This window comes from Neolamprologus brichardi, chromosome 17, assembly GCF_056152115.1.
Source record: "Neolamprologus brichardi isolate AB-2024 chromosome 17, ASM5615211v1, whole genome shotgun sequence".
NCBI lineage: Eukaryota > Metazoa > Chordata > Actinopteri > Cichliformes > Cichlidae > Neolamprologus > Neolamprologus brichardi.
In genome coordinates this window covers 26,192,674-26,208,793 of record NC_142120.1, presented here as the reverse complement: position 1 = coordinate 26,208,793, position 16,120 = coordinate 26,192,674, and the positions used below count along the sequence as shown (strand labels likewise).

At 41.9% G+C, this 16,120-nt stretch overlaps 1 protein-coding gene across 4 annotated transcripts in view; it reads right to left on the bottom strand.

Moving 5' to 3' along the window:
- Positions 1 to 5,912: 5,912 nt before the first annotated feature.
- Positions 5,913 to 16,120, bottom strand: part of tns3.2 (tensin 3, tandem duplicate 2) — a 53,844-nt gene continuing 43,636 nt past the window's right edge. For all 4 annotated transcript variants that reach the window (XM_035910770.2, XM_006797855.3, XM_035910769.2 and 1 more), the window contains 11 exons: positions 15,632 to 15,779; positions 13,731 to 14,164; positions 11,934 to 12,017; positions 11,658 to 11,786; positions 11,324 to 11,419; positions 10,999 to 11,076; positions 9,808 to 9,885; positions 9,545 to 9,713; positions 9,381 to 9,449; positions 8,390 to 8,419; positions 5,913 to 8,030 (listed from right to left, as the gene is read on the bottom strand). In XM_035910770.2, coding sequence (XP_035766663.2) covers positions 7,889 to 8,030; positions 8,390 to 8,419; positions 9,381 to 9,449; positions 9,545 to 9,713; positions 9,808 to 9,885; positions 10,999 to 11,076; positions 11,324 to 11,419; positions 11,658 to 11,786; positions 11,934 to 12,017; positions 13,731 to 14,164; positions 15,632 to 15,779 — 1,457 coding nt within the window. In that variant the 3' untranslated portion in view covers positions 5,913 to 7,888. The remainder of the gene's footprint in view (positions 8,031 to 8,389; positions 8,420 to 9,380; positions 9,450 to 9,544; positions 9,714 to 9,807; positions 9,886 to 10,998; positions 11,077 to 11,323; positions 11,420 to 11,657; positions 11,787 to 11,933; positions 12,018 to 13,730; positions 14,165 to 15,631; positions 15,780 to 16,120) is intronic.

The window sequence follows — 16,120 nt, the reverse complement described above, 5'->3', positions numbered from 1 at the left end:
CAGAACTCCCATCCAAACGCAGTGCATATTATAGCTGGGGACTTCAACCATGCTGATTTAAGGTCAGTATTCCCCAGATTTGAACAGCATATTACATGTGCAACGAGGGGGAAAAACACACTGGATAAAGCCTACAGCAACATCCAAAAAGGCTACAGAGCAACTCCTCTACCACATCTAGGTTTGTCAGACCACATGTCCATGCTGCTGATCCCTGCATACACTCCCATTAGGAGAAGAGCCCCCCCAGTCACAAAAACTGTGAAAACCTGGCCAGAAGGTGCATCACATCAGCTGCAGGACTGTTTTGAAAACACGGACTGGAGCGTGTTCGAACATCAGGACCTTGAAGAGCACACAACATCAGTGCTCTCATATATTAATTTCTGTGTCAACAGTGTCACTGTGGACAAACGTCTCTGGGTGTATTCCAACCAGAAACCCTGGATGACTAAAGAGGTCCAGGTCCTGCTGAAGCAACGTGACGCCGCTTTTAGATCCGGTGATGGTATGCAGTACAGTGCAGCCAGAGTTGAAAAGAGGCATCAGAGAGGCCAAGGCAGCGTACAAGAGAAAGATCGAAGACCACTTCAGCACCAACAACTCACGACAGGTATGGCAGGGAGTTCAGCACTTAACCAACTACAAACCTTGCAATACCACGTTGACTGAGGGTAACGGGGAGCTTGCGGAGGAGCTGAACCACTTCTTCGCACGCTTTGAGGTGAAGGGACCAGAGGCAGCAGCAGCAAAAATATCGGACAGCAGCAGCAGCCCAAGCCTCATAGTGCAGGAATATGAGGTGAGGCGCACACTGAGGGCAGTGAACCCCAGGAAGGCCGCCGGACCAGATGGGGTAACCGCAAGGGTCCTAAAAGAGTGTGCAGACCAGCTGGCTGGGGTCTTCACTAAGATCTTCAACTCTTCACTGTCCCAGTCCTGCATCCCGCCGTGCCTAAAGTCAGCCACAATTGTCCCACTGCCAAAGCGTACTAACATTAGCAGCCTCAACGACTACCGACCAGTTGCTCTAACACCTGTTATAATGAAGTGCTTTGAGAAACTGGTCCGACGTCACATCATGTCCTGGCTGCCACCCACACTCGACCCGCTCCAGTTTGCATACAGAGCTAACAGATCAACTGAAGATGCCATTGCTACAACGCTCCACACCACCATCTCTCACCTGGAAGTGCAGGGCCGTTACGCCAGGCTGCTCTTTGTTGACTTTAGCTCTGCTTTCAACACGATACTCCCGGACAAACTAATAGTTAAACTGCTGGAAATCGGACTTCCTTCTACCACCTGCCGCTGGATCAGAGACTTCCTCTCAGACCGTGTACAAAGAGTTAGAGTGGGGCCTCATCTTTCCTCAGCCCTCAGCCTCAACACCGGCTCTCCACAAGGCTGCGTACTGAGTCCCCTACTGTACACTCTGTACACACATGACTGTGTTAGTTCCCACCCAGACAACACAGTCATCAAGTTTGCAGATGATACCACCGTGGTGGGGCTCATCTCTGGGGGAGATGAGACGGCGTACAGAGCTGAAGTTCAGAGGCTGTCAGATTGGTGTGTAGATAACAACCTGGACCTCAATACCACCAAGACAAAAGAACTGGTAGTTGACTTCAGAAGGAGGAAGTCCGAGCTGCAGCCTGTCAGCATCAACGGGGAGTGTGTGGAAAGGGTCTCCAGTTTCAAGTTTCTGGGAGTGCACATAGACACAGACCTCCAATGGAGCTCTAACACCTCTGCGGTCTTAAAGAAGGCCCAACAGCGTCTCCACTTTCTGAGAATCCTCAGAAAAATGGACCTGAAGAAGGAGCTGCTGACCGTCTTCTACCGCTGCTCCATTGAAAGTGTGCTGACGTATTGCATCGGTGTGTGGTTCTCCAGCTGCACCACAGCACACAGAAAGGCACTCCAGAGGGTCATCAATATGGCCCAAAAAATCATTGGACATCCTCTTCCCTCCCTGAAGGACCTGTACAGCACTCGCTGTCTCAAGAGGGCCCGCAGCATCCTACGGGATGGTACACACCCAGGACACCGGGTGTTTAAGCTGCTGCCGTCCGGCAGGAGGTTCAGGCTGCTGAGGTCCCGGACAAATAGACTCAAGGACAGCTTTTACAACAGGGCAATAGCCCTGATCAATGCAAATAGCAGACCTGACTGGCTACCTCCCTGGACTTTTTTAGGGGGGAGGTAACAATGTTTAAAACAACAATAACAATAATAATATTTATATTTATAACAAGGTGCAATAATAATTAATGTGCAATAATAACAGTGTGCAATACAAATACACTTATTCTTCTTTTTTTATTACTAAGTTATTATACTGTGTTGTGTTGTTTGTGTTGCGTTGTGATGTGTCATATCGTGTCGTGTTGTGTTATATGTAGTGCCGACGTAGGACAGTTTTCCAATTTCATTGTACTATTGTACTATGTATGACTGTGCAATGACAATAAAGAGTTATCTTATCTTATCTTATCTTATCTTATCTTATCTTATCTTATCTTATCTTATCTTATGAATGTTTTTATTGCTGCTTGATGGTGGTGATACTCAAATCGGAGCCAATGAGAACCCAATGAGAATTGATACATGAATCAACAAGGAAGTAATATCGATAATGGACTCGAAATTGTACTTTTCGATTCCTATGCCTAGTAACAGAGTACTTTGTAGTTTCCCACCTCTGGTGCAGCTTCAGGGGCACATAGTCTATATGCTAAAATATACATCTGTGTGTGCTTCTTAAATTTGCACAGCTGAATGGACACTGAATCAGCAAAAGTGAGTCATCGCATTTAATTAGTGATGCAATAGTGCCAGGAGAGCCGACACACACATTTACACACTCAGGCATATGGACATAATCCCTCCCTCATTAGGCGTATTGTGGAGATGCTGATGTAATGCAAGTTAATCTGTTGGCCTCTGGTTGGCTCAGCAGCCCAGCAGGAGCTCTTTGTGTGGGACATTACCCTAGCCCCGCCCCCTGGAGACAGGTTTATTAAGACTGACGCTGATACCCAAGTACCAAACCTTTTGTGTGTGCTTGCGTGCCTGTGTATGTGTGTGAAACAGTGTGTTTCTATCAGTTATACTGGAGACAATGCAATAAGGAGGACAGCCATAAAGGCACTGTTTTCTCAGCATGTGCCGGAGCTCACGTAGGCCACAAACCTTGATTGGTGTGCAAATGGAAATATCACTTTGTGTGTGCGTGTGTGTGTGTGTAGCTCATGAGACATGGCTGTGTGAAATCTGTGAAAGTGTGCCACACACACAAAATACTGCCGCCTGGATGTCTCAGAGTCATAAATCTATGATGCATTCATGTTCTGTGTTCATCAAATGGGAATGCAAAGAGTGCATTGCCAGTAAGCCACTGAATAAACAATATGCAGTTCCAATGACCTGGTTTGCCGGGTTTATGAAGACATTTTCAGTATGTACTTCAGACCGTAACTTCTCTAGTAGTTTAGAGGTGTATGAAAATGTGAGACACAATTGTTTCAGCCTTCCTTTAACCTGCTAACTTACATGTAAAAAGTCAGAGCGATGCCAGGTTGCACAGCTTATAGCCTCATGCAGCTCCAGGCAGCTGAACTGTTGAATCTTTATGGAGTATTTTGGAGTGAGAAAAGACAACAGTGGAAAATACTGCAAAAAAAATAGTGAAATACTGAAGTTCATGTTTAAAAATTGGTTAAGTGGCAAATCATAGGTCAAGGTTACTGGGTTTCACGCTGACTGTGGATATTGTTTTAAGATACACACTAAAACATTACAACAAGACTGTCGTCTTTATATGCATGCAAGATGCCAGTAACCTTACAGCAAGCTTCTTCTGGTGGTCTTCAGCTCGCTGTACCACTTACGCTGCCAAAAACCTGACTAAGGAATGCTTTGTGCTCGTGTTACCAGTATAAGGATCCTAACATCCTATAAAAGATACTAGCTTTAATTTCTGCTTCATCATTTACTCTCTACATCTACACAGTGTGGGGATGCCCCAGACAGTTGTTTGTCCTCAGTTGCAGGAACTGTTAGTAAAACCTGGACACTCTAAAAATGCCTAATGACTGATTCCCCAAGCTGATTAAAGACAAGTTTCTAAATATAATTCTACATTTGAATGATCAGAAAATTTAGTAAGCCAATGTTGTACATTTCTAAGTTGAATGTGTTCCTTATACAATATCTCTATTCAACATGTTACCACAGCTGTCAGATAAAAAACAAAAATAAAAAAGTCAATGTTTAAATATTTAGTCATGTTGGTTACTTGACTTTTTTCCCCTGTAATTAGCTGCTTAGTTATTATATACCGTCTAATCAGCCAGGGATGATCATGAAATGACACATAAACAAAATCAGCCCATCTTTCCAGTCATCCCTGCAGGCTATATCCCTTCAGCCCTGCTCAAAATAAAAATAGGAGAGGGATTATTTGTGGTGTGGTTTTACCGTGCAAGATGGAGTGTGTGTTTGCTTCCCTGTGCAGCCAGCAGCACACTTAGCATGGGCTTTAAATAGCTAACTCAAATAAAGTGAGACGAGGCTGGGGATCAGAGGCTGAGAGGGACTCTGTGAGGGTGGCATTCCCCAACGGAAGCTGGTCTTTGGATTTCCAAACACCATTCGGGGCGAGCAATGCCAGGAATGTGGTGTCGTCCAGTAGCGGCGGCGGCGGCGGTGGTGGCTACTGTGAAAACCACCGTGCGACCAGGTGCCGGCGGGCTGTCTGACAGGAAGTGCAACAGGAAGTGCAAGCAGATGTCCAGCTGGGAAACAAAATGGCGGCAGGTGACTCAGCAAAGAGGGAATGAGAGCCGGTTTGAGGGTCGCTGCTGTGAGCGGAGTCTATGTCAGGCCTGTCAGAGTGAAAGCAGAGCCTCTATCAAGCCTCCAAATCTCTGAATTGCTGAAAAGGGAACACGAGTCCCCCTTTGACACAGCCTCTTTCTCATCCACTAACTGTTCTTCCGCACTTTGCCTCCTTTTTTACACACTGTGTTAAATTTCTATTCTTTCTCATCCTTTTTACCTTTTGACGGCCTTCTTTGTGTTCAGGCTGTGGGAAAGTTTCCCGTAATGGTGAGGTCATCCACCACCAGTAACTACCCCCACCCCAACACACACACACACCATAACTACCCCAACCCCCCCCACCCCCACCCTCCATGCTGTCCCTCCAAGCCAGGCAGGACTGCAGGACGGCAGCGTGTCCCACTTCCAGTTCCTCAGCACTCCCCACTAAGCAAGAACTTGAATAGAGCCCGATTCAGAGCTGGTATCTGATGATCTGGCCTCCTAAAGCAAGGCGCGACACACAGACACAGGCAGACATCAGTCAATCTGTGAGGCCCCCTGAGACCTAACAGGCATGTAAAGCACCCTTTTATGACAAGTGTCCCAAAGATACTCCTCATCCTCTTGAGACGCAAGCTTGGACACACACTGGCATCGGCTGGTTTTCAAGAGGGTGGTTCCTCGCGCATTTGCGGACCTGCTCAGTTGGGTCTGTAGTATTCTAATATGAAAACGAGTGCAGTCAGGAAAACGAAACCAAGAAACATCAGAAAATTAAGCAATACTTAATACTGGATTCAGTATAAGATATGGCGACTGACTGCTACCATCTGTTGACAATGCTGCAAACTACACAATGGTTTTTAAAATCTTTACCCAAAATTACTGAACATCGTTTTTCACATTATATACACCAAACACACTCTTTCTAGTTAAATAAGTAAAATAAACTAATTTGGGTTACATACATCAATGAAAAATTGCTCTTCCTTTTTTTATAACAACGGTCAAATGTATTCATCTATGCGCTCAACTCATCCATAAGGAGGCTTGGTAGAAATATTAATAAATAGTGAATGGCATTTAAATCATCTTTATTTAATAGTTTTTTACTGCTCAACTGTTTCTGATCAGTCACTCAATCATTCTCAAAGTGTTAAAAACCAAATTAAACCTTGATTAAACCAAGCAGAGGGAACATTATTATTGCTCCTAAGAATGAGAGGAAGAGGAAGCTCTTGTGGGATTTTATCATATTGTAAAATTCAGAAAAGGAATGACATGAAATTAATTTTGAAAGGAACTTCAAAATAATCATCGCAGTTAACTAGTTTTTGCTAAAAAAAAAATTAAAAAAATGAGTCAATAACAATATAGTTAAAGAAGAATGGCATATCCATTCTTTTATACATTTCTGACACTCATCCAGACTCGGGCAGCTGTAGCTTAGAAGGTAGAGAAGGTCATCTGCTAATTTGAAAGTTCAGAAGGTTCAAATCCTTCCTGCTCCGGTCTGCATGCCAAATATCCTTGGGCACGATACTAACCCCAAGCTGCTCCCTGATGCATCCATCACAGTGTGAATGTTAGATAGAAAAAGCACAGAACCAAGTGCTGGCGTGAATGAGGCAAGTTCTATAAAGCGCTTTGAGTGCTCAGGAGTACAAAAGCAGTGTGTAAGAATCAGTCAATTTACCACTCCACCTTCTCCAGTTTCCAGTCCCCATTTAAATCACTTCCACCTGCAGTGATTATAATTTTGCAGTATGGCTCTGATCTAAGACTTCTCACATGAGGAAACCAGCACAGGGATGACAGTGATTAACTCAGATGGAGCTAGAAAGAAGAATCTGAGGGGAAGTTGGGTTGCAAAATGGCTTGCAGATACATAACTGTAGACAGGTTACAGGAGCTTAAATACTGTGACCTAAATGAGTGAGCCAATGTGATGACATTGAGATCAGTTGATCTGAAGTTACTTTCAGCTTGCTTAATCATAAGGGGTCACTACACCGGGTAGCTCTGCATGTCTGATTGGGCAGAGTTTGAATGGGCAGATAAAACTGTCAAGGGACACGTGTCTGCTCTCAGGATCAAACTGTAAAGCTGCGGTGGACTGAAACAGTACACTCGATTTTTGGCTTTACATCAGAGCGACAGAAACAAACAAAAGTTCATCTTTGACATGCTCCAGTAATTGAATGGAAAAAAACATTTTGTAACATGGAAACAGTAACAATACATCAGAGATTCATCGACATTCATCAAAAGATCTAAAGAGAAAATTTAGAGCATAATAACTGTACACAAACCGGATCAATAAAAGACACATGAACAACTGTATATGTAATAGCTCACTGTGTAAAACATTACAAAGTATTTTTCCACAATTTGTAAGAAAACTCCATAAATTCTTAAGTACACTTCCTTTAATGCTAATGTACAATATGTGTTAATATACAAAAAATATATGACAAATATATTTTGGGGAAATAAAGACAGTGACACATCTTTAAAATGGATAAATATCTCAACCAGTACATAAACATGACATAAATGATTCATCTTAAGTACAGGGAAACCAAAATATTGCCTGTCATGCTAAAATATTGTTGGTTTCACTGAACATAACAGTTAGTTTACACAAAGCTGATGATGAAACCTGTTTTGACTCTTTTTACAAGTAAAACACAGAAAAATCAGAATTGGAATTGTGTTTGTGTGCGGACTATCTAATATTTCTTGATTTGAAATAAGTGTGCTACAATGGGCAGTTTTCACTGTCTGCCACAAGCAAGATCAATGTCATAAGTGCGTTTAGAATAAGTTTCAAAATAAAAGTTCAAGAAAATAGCCAAAATGTGAACTGACTTTCATACTTTTGGCTCCCTCTGGTGCTAGCATCCTGCAGTGCAAAAGACAAATGTACTCCGCAGGTAGGAATAGGAGCTGAAAGCGCTGGAGTGTAAGGGTTCAAAGTTTTTCATATTTATATGACTTTTGGGCAGGATTCCTATAAGTCCAAGTTCTTTACTCCACTGCTCAAGTCTCTTTCTCGCTACTTCTTGTGCGACCCGATCATGACCTTCGAGACAAAGTTGACAATGGCGCTCGCCGGCTGCTCAGGGTCGTGCTCAGCAAACAGATGGCACACGTTTTCAGTCTCACTCTGAGATTTTCTGGCAACAAATCCAAAGATCCTGGAAGAAAACGAGAGAGACACACAAGAGAAATTTACAGAACAGCAGGGAAACTTTTCACCTCTCAGAACAGAGACTTAACGCCAAACATGGATTAGATGGAAACGAGCTGTGGTCCTCACCAAAGTAGAGTAAGACTCCATTTGTTTGACATTTTTTGCCATAGTTCAAAGATTAAACAAAACAACTGGATTTTCAAAATGAGTACCATTGATATTGATATTGATATTGAACCAGCTCTACAGTTTAATCAGCTTTAGTACATTTACAAAAGAAATTCATATGATTTTTCTAACCATGATGCACACTCTGATTAACTGACAACATGCACGAGAAGACCCTTTCTAAAGCTGACTTACTTTGCAGTGGAGCCGCTGTCTCGTGTCCACCTGTTTGGGACAAAAGAAATTAAAATCATGACACTTGTGTCAGCTTTCGACACAATATGTTCAGTGAGTGAGTTGAGTTTAGATAAGGTAACCCTGATGAATGAAATGAAAGTCTCGTTGATACGAAAAAGGACATTTCAGGTACAAACTGAGGATGTGTTTTTCACCACTTTTCCATGAAACGTCTCCCATTCTTCAGTAATATAACCTGTTCACTTTTTTGTACTCATTTTCCTGTAAACATTGGCCAGAGTCTGTTTCGATTCTTTAAACTCTGTGAATTCTTAAAAATTTGTTTCCTGTTTTGGAAAATACACATTCTTCCCATGCATCCATCCGCACCCATCTTACCCTGGCAGTAATGTTGGACTATTAGGCTCTTATAACTTCAGTTGCTTTACTTGTTTTATTTATTTTTTTAGTTTTCTTTGCAAGAAGTGACATATGGTTCTTCTCTTCTCTTTTTAGAATTAGTGTTGGACACAGCATGGCTTAATTATCCCTTTACATGAGAAAAATACTGAATTAAATAACAAATCATATTTTTCTTCAATCATTTTGAGAGACGTTTTAGACTTGGAAGTTATATCCATCTTATATATGCAGTTTATGGAAATGCATATGTGGATATGCACTGATATGCATGCTGCTACCATGGCTGAATTATACTAGTTGTGTTATTCCAAAGCACACTTTCTGTTCATGTTGTCTTTAGTAGCAGTTAGCATCCTATGTTTCTCACACAATGACTTTAAAGTGGGTCATGAAGGGATGTTAACAGTGACCCAAGAAGCTTTTGTTTCACAGTTTGAAAGCCATGTTTCAGCCATAGACCTGTAAGTATCAGACGCCTACTTCATGAGTACAGACTGAACCTGGAGAAACCTCTCTTTGTTTTGTTACACAGATGCTTTGAAGTGTGTGCAAAGCTGCATTTTTGTTATCCATGTCCAGTACTCACTTCCTGCCCTGCGGGTCCAGAGAACAGAATATGACAGTATTGACAGCGTAGTGTCTCCTGAAGAACAACCTGCAGAGTCAAACAAAGAGTCTGTGTGAACACATCAGATTTCTAATCGGTGTGTGTTTGTGTATGTTTGGCCTGCAGGTGCAAAAAATGCTCACTTCCGCTGGTTGTCAGTGAGTGTGATTCCCTGCGCTGAGACTTTGAAATGTACGACAGTGGAGGGAGGTGGAGGATCCATGGAGAGCGTGACTGTGGTCGCCTTCTGGACCGCCTGGTGTCCCGTGAGAGATTCCAGCTCTACAGAGCCCAGGTACCACACATTGCACGCTACAACAGCACAAAGAAAGAACAAGCTTCTGACAAGCTTCTGTTGATAATAAATGAATATTCTGTGCGCACAGATTAATTTAAAATGTCATACCTGCTCCTTGTTTGAGAAGCTCAGCTGCTGAGTTTGTTGCTGTCTGTGTAGAGGAGTCATTCAGCTCCTCTAGTGGATCTGCAAACACAAGATAGTGATGAGCTCTCTTGGAAAAACTCACAAATTACACCAGTGCGTTAACAAAACAAACTGCATTTGTAACCAAGCAGACACGAGGTACGTGACAGCTGCTTCATCTCTAGTACATGGTAGTGTAAAAGTTTGTGAATATTCAGAAGCGTGGGGATAAACCATCTAACTGAAGTATTTTTCTCAGCTTGGACTTTTTGAATATATCGTAGTCACATGTCGAGACGTCAGAAAGAGCATACAAAGACTGTACATGGCAACATTCTTTAGCCCAATTGTGGCCCGTCCAGTTTTCTTTGGGCCACAGTCAGCCTTGACTGATGGAGTTGATTCAGGGTGAATTTGGTGTAAATGAATCCCTAAAAATACAAGCGTACTGACACGCTGGAAGAATCTGTAACCATAACTGTACAAAAATATGCAAAAAGGAAAACAACATTTGGTTTTTAAAAATCAGTCTTGCTGTTTGCAAACAACGTAAAATCCACTCATAAAATTTAGTTTCTAATAACTATGACAAGCATGTTCCAGATAAAACGATTTGGAAATCCGAGTGACTTCAAAGACCAGGAACTAATTTGAAAACATTTGTCTTGCATATTTTGGAAAAAGTAAACAAAATGAATATATAAGAAAATATAGATGGAAATAAATGTAAGCCTATATCAGCAGATTCAGCTCCATCCAAGCAAAGTGTGGAGAGAAATTTAATAGCGTGAGATATGGCCCATGAGTTCTTCAGCAAAATGTATCAAAGCATTTTTCTTTGTGCAAATGTATTTAGGTATTTACTGTACTGTTTTGTGAAGTCCTTTTTCATATACAGATGTCAAACAAAGAATGAAAACCAATGAAAGCCAATCAAAAAGCCCAAAGTACTCCACTTCTACTGATCAAGACCATTTTGAAAATGACAAGAAAGTCTGGATCACTTGAACCAAATATACAGAGATTAGGGGTGGCTCAGGAGTTTTGCACAGTATTGTATTTAAAGCATTTTCATTGCAGTGCCCCTAATATCCTGTGCTTAACTGACTGAGTTAATCGATTCCCAGCTCCACTTGTGTTCCCATTCTGTGATATAAATTCATATTTCGTTACCTTTGTCAGGCAGGATGAGTTTACAGGGCAGAGCCAGTGGCGTGATGGAGTGTTGACACACCAGCGCTGTGAGACTTCCTGTCAACAAAAATCATCATGTGTATGACTATTGAGATGAGTCAGCTGCACTCCAGTGTGCTGACCAGTAGGGGGCAGCATGGTGCTTGTCTGTTATGACCTGGGATGGACTTTAAACAGCTATGAGGAAGCATGCTGCTCTCCTAGCTGTAGTTAGACTTTGATCAGGTCAAGGCTGTTATGTTTTACTTTTATTTAAAAAAAAAAAGGTATTTAATCTGGATCATAGCGTGTGCAGTGTTCTCACCAAAGTAAGGCTCATTGGGGCATCCTTTAAGCCGAACACCTTTCTGTGTGCACTCTATCAGGAAGTGTCTCACCAGCTCATTAGACAGATCTCCTCCTGCAAAACATGGCCTCATGGCTTAGTTTATTCATATCTATAAATTACATCAAAGGTTAATATTTAATTAACATGAAGTGTAAATTAAAATAGTGATTAAAGTCCAAAATACTAGGAAGCACACTCCCATTTAGCTGACTCATAGTGCTGAGGTTTGCACCTTTAAATATCATTTTTGCAGTGCTCTCTTGGCAGCTCACAGAAAGTTTGTATATGCAGAACATGGCATTCAACCCACCTTTTTTGCTCTGTATCACTGATGGAGGAGGTGTGGCCACCTTCATGGCCAAACCGTATGCGCCACGAAATGAATGGCTGTCTCTGACAATGAACGAACCCGGCTCTTTGTCCTTCAGCACCGCGATGGCTGTTCAATAGGTCAACAGAAGGAGGAAGCAGAGATAAGCTAAAGTTAGACTCAGTCTGCATTGTACATAGAGGAAACCTTTGCACAAGGGTGTATTATCTTCTCACAAGTGGCCATTAACCACTGTGGTCCAAGACCAATATTTACCTTGGTCTCTGGAAATGTCGGGCTTGTACCAGAACTTGGAAGTGTCCTGAACAAACTTCACAGTATCCTGCTTACTGCCAGAGTCTGCAAGACACAGGTTAAAGCTCTCTGTTAGGTTTCACACCAGCTTTGAGCCAAATATGACCAGACTCACAGTTAAAGGGTGAGTACACCGTGTAGCCACACAGACAAAAATATCTTCAGTTAGCCTGATTCGTGATTTTTGGTGCCACCACTTTGCAACTCCGATTAAGATTTCTCTTAATCTTTCTATAACAAAACCTAACTAGTGACCAACGGTAAGTTAACAGCCAACATGTGGTCACGTTTGAATCATGTTCCTAAATAGCCTTGATCATTTTAACATATTATGATATAAAACATGAAATTAGCTAATTGGATTGAAAAGGCAAAAGACCTGTGAGTGACTCAGCTTTTTCTCCCTGAAATTAAACATGACTATGGTTGTTGAACTGAGTGACTATGCTGGACAGATAGTAATGGGATATCATTCCCATTATGAAACAAATTCTGTCTTCCAGATTTGACTCTGAAAACAGCTTTACATTATACACATTATTGTTTTGGGCTCTTTGTTATTACATTTCAAACACTCTTACACCTTAATTAGCTAGCTGTTCAATTTAGTGATGCCTGTTTTGACATATTTGAGCTTTCGAAAAACACTTCTCATTGTAAATGAGGAGAAGTGCCCATCTTATCTTAAAGACCTCATAGTACCATAATATCACCCCAACAGAGCACAGACTGCTGGATCACTATTACTGTTGCTCCCTCTATTCCTATGACATTTAAAAGAAGAATGGGAGGCGGAGCCTTCAGCTTTTAGGCCGCTTCCTTTTTGAAAACATATAGTCAGAGCTGGATCAGATGACCCTGAATCCTCTCTTAGTTACACTGCAATAGCTGTAGGCTCCCAGGGGCTTTTCCTTAATGCAGAAGTGTTTCTTCTTCACTACCTTTCTCACCCACTATGTGTTTACAATCCTCTCTGCATTCATTTATTAGTTATTATTAATCTCTGGTTCTATTCCACAGCATCTGTTTGTTCTATTTGTTATCTAGCAGATAGCCACTCCTCCTTGAGCCCTGGTTCTGCTGGAGGTTTCTTCCTGTTAAAAGGGAGTTTTTCCTTCCCATCGTCACCAAGTGCTTGCACAAAGCGAGTCATCTTATTGTTGGATTTTTCTCTCTATTATTTGCAGGGTCTTTGCCTTACAATATAAAGCACTTTGAAGCGACTGTTGTTATTTGGTGCTTTCCCTGATGTGTGCATTTAGCCTTTTTTTTCTCCTTCAATTGTTGTCAACTCAGTGAAGCATTTTCTGTTTTACTTTAATGTAAACAAAGTTTCTTTTGATATTAGAATCCACCTTCAATCCTGAGGTGGAAGCATAAAATGTCCCACTGGATCAACTTTGTAATATAAATCTCTCCTGTTTTTACCATATCCTGTAACAACCCCAGCTCAATAAACCAAAAGGATAGTTTTGGATGTTTGATTTGACAAGGACAGTTCAAGAAAGCCAATTGGTGTAGTGCACAGTCTGATGTATCTGGTCAAGGAAATGAAAGTCATCTTCAGGTTAGGATGCTTGCTGCATTTGTGTGGCTCTGGTTCAAAAAGCTGTTAATAGTAAGACTGGGTTTGGGGTGGTGAGAAATTTCCATATGAAGTTTTACAAAGCTATCTTTATAGTTTGAAATGTTCATGTCAGGAACAGAGAAAATAAATTATCAGTGCCACATTCAGAGAATCTATGTGGGACTGTTTACCTGCTCCAGGTGACGAGGCCCCACTGATTCCTCTTAGGGGGTCAGGGGTCATGGAAGATGAGAAAGGGATGCTGAGACTGCTTCCACTACGAGGGCTAGAATATCCACTCAGTGAAGGGGAGCGGGAGCTAAGCTCTCCCCCTTCACCTCCCCTTCTTTTCTCAGGCAACAGTGGAGCAAGGCCCTCCTCTCCAAACAGGTTAAAACTACCAAGGCCCTCCATTGCCTCCAGCAGGCTCTCCTCCAGGCCACCATTCCCCAACAATAATGAGGACAAGTCTGTGCTGTCCCTTCCCCTGTGGGCCCCTGCGGGCCCATGAGGAGAACTGTGGGCATTGGGAGAGTTGAGAGATAGAGGAGGTGATGGCTGGGAAGGATACGAGGAGTTCAGGGAGTTTGAAGTATGGTCGTGCCACACTGGAGGAGGAGTGGAGCTGTGGGAGAGAAGGTTATGATGTGGAATTTAAATCACGTAAAAAAGACAAACATAAGGTCAGGCAATGCATCAGTGTGAAGTGTTACAGCCAACATACACTATATTGCCAAAAGTATTGGCTTCTGCCTTCACAGGCCTATGATCTGGAGTGACATCCTGTTCTTAATCCACAGCCTTTAAAATGCTGTCAGCCCACCCTTTGCAGATATAACAGCTTCAACTCTTCAGGAAAGGCTTTCCAAATTTAGCAGTGTGTTTATGGGAGTAGTTGACAATTCTTCAGAAGCGCATTCATGAGGTCAGTGATGTTTGATAGGAAGGCCTGGCTCACAGTCTCCGATCTAATTCATACCAAAGGTCAGGACTCTGGGCCAGTCAAGTTCTTCTACACCAAACACCCTCATCCATGTCTGAAGGATCTTACTTAGTGCACTGGTGCGCAGTCATGTTGAAACAGGAAAGGGCCATCCCCAAACTGTTAGTCAGACAAGTACCATTCTACTGGTACCGCCAAACCCAGACTTGTCCATCAGAGTGACAGATGACAAAGCCTGATTCATCACTCCAGAAAACTGAACTCCTGAGAGCGACAGATCCTTTCACAAATGTTTGTAGAAGCAGTCTGTGTGTCTAGGTGCTGGATTTTATACACCTGTGGCTATGGAAGTGATTGGGACACCTGATTCCAATGATTTGGATGGGTGTGTGAATACTTTTGACAATATAGTGTAGGTTAAAATAAATAATTAATATAATTATTATTACTATCTCCCATGATCAGTTTAACAACGTAACATCATTAAGAAGATGAATTATTAACACAGCATGTTGTAACTTTCAAACTGTCTTGATGTGAGGTGACATTGCTAACTGCCGTGCAACTATGCAAGATCTATCACTTTTTTTTTCTTTTTTTTTAAATCAAGCCCACATTTCATTTTTGAGACTGTAAGGTACAAGTTCATAAGAGGGTAATCTCTACTAATCTAGATTTTTGCTGAGGCTGCAGATTTTAGAATTTGAATTTGGCATGAAGAGATCCATGACCCCAGCATGCCTTCTATCAACAGTCTAGCTTCTGCTCCTGCTGCTGGTGGATTTGGGTGGGGAATGTTTACTTGGCAGAATTTAGGCTTCTTATCAATCAATCAATCATGTCTCAAAAGCCACAATCAGTTTGTTTACATTTAGCATGTATCGTTATTGACTATGTGCATCTTGTTATATTGGCTATTTTCATTCATCCTAAACTGGTTCCTTGAGCATGAAAATGTGCTTCTGTGGCTGGACCAGATCTGAACTCAAAAGAACACCTTTGTGCTTTTGGGGTGTGGCAGGAATGGAGAATCACAGCATTTGCAGCTGTAAAACTTCAGAAATGATTCTACCCAGCATTAATATGGTCATTCAAAACTGCTCGTTGGAAACATACCCGGTGAGTATGGGCATGGAAGTGTCTGTGTACCTGTCTGTGTGCGGGAGGGGGCTGCCCGATGACACTGAGCACATGGAGCCAAAGATCCTCTGACAGGAAGCAGGAACGTCTGATCTGAATATCTCTCCCTCTGTGGAGCTGCTGCCGTGGTTCATGCTGTCCAGGAAACTCCGGGAATCTGAAAAAAATAAATAAATAAGGAATACAAAATGAAGTAACCGCTATTCTACTGTGTTTAGTGTCCAAAACAAAAAAAACATACCAGGGTTTGACGTAGTTCCAGAAACTAGCCCAAAAAATCACTGCTAACTGGTGCTTGTTTAAGCTTTTGTTTGGGACCCTACCTTTGTTTGGATTATAGACTGAGAGTTGAAACACACCTGTTGAGGTTTGACAGAAACTGTTCATTTAAGGAATAATTCTTTAAAGTATATTAAAGTATTTATTATTTATTTATTTGTTCTCACCTTTTATGGAGACTTGTTTAGATTGTCTAGATTTCCGTTGTTATATTTTATT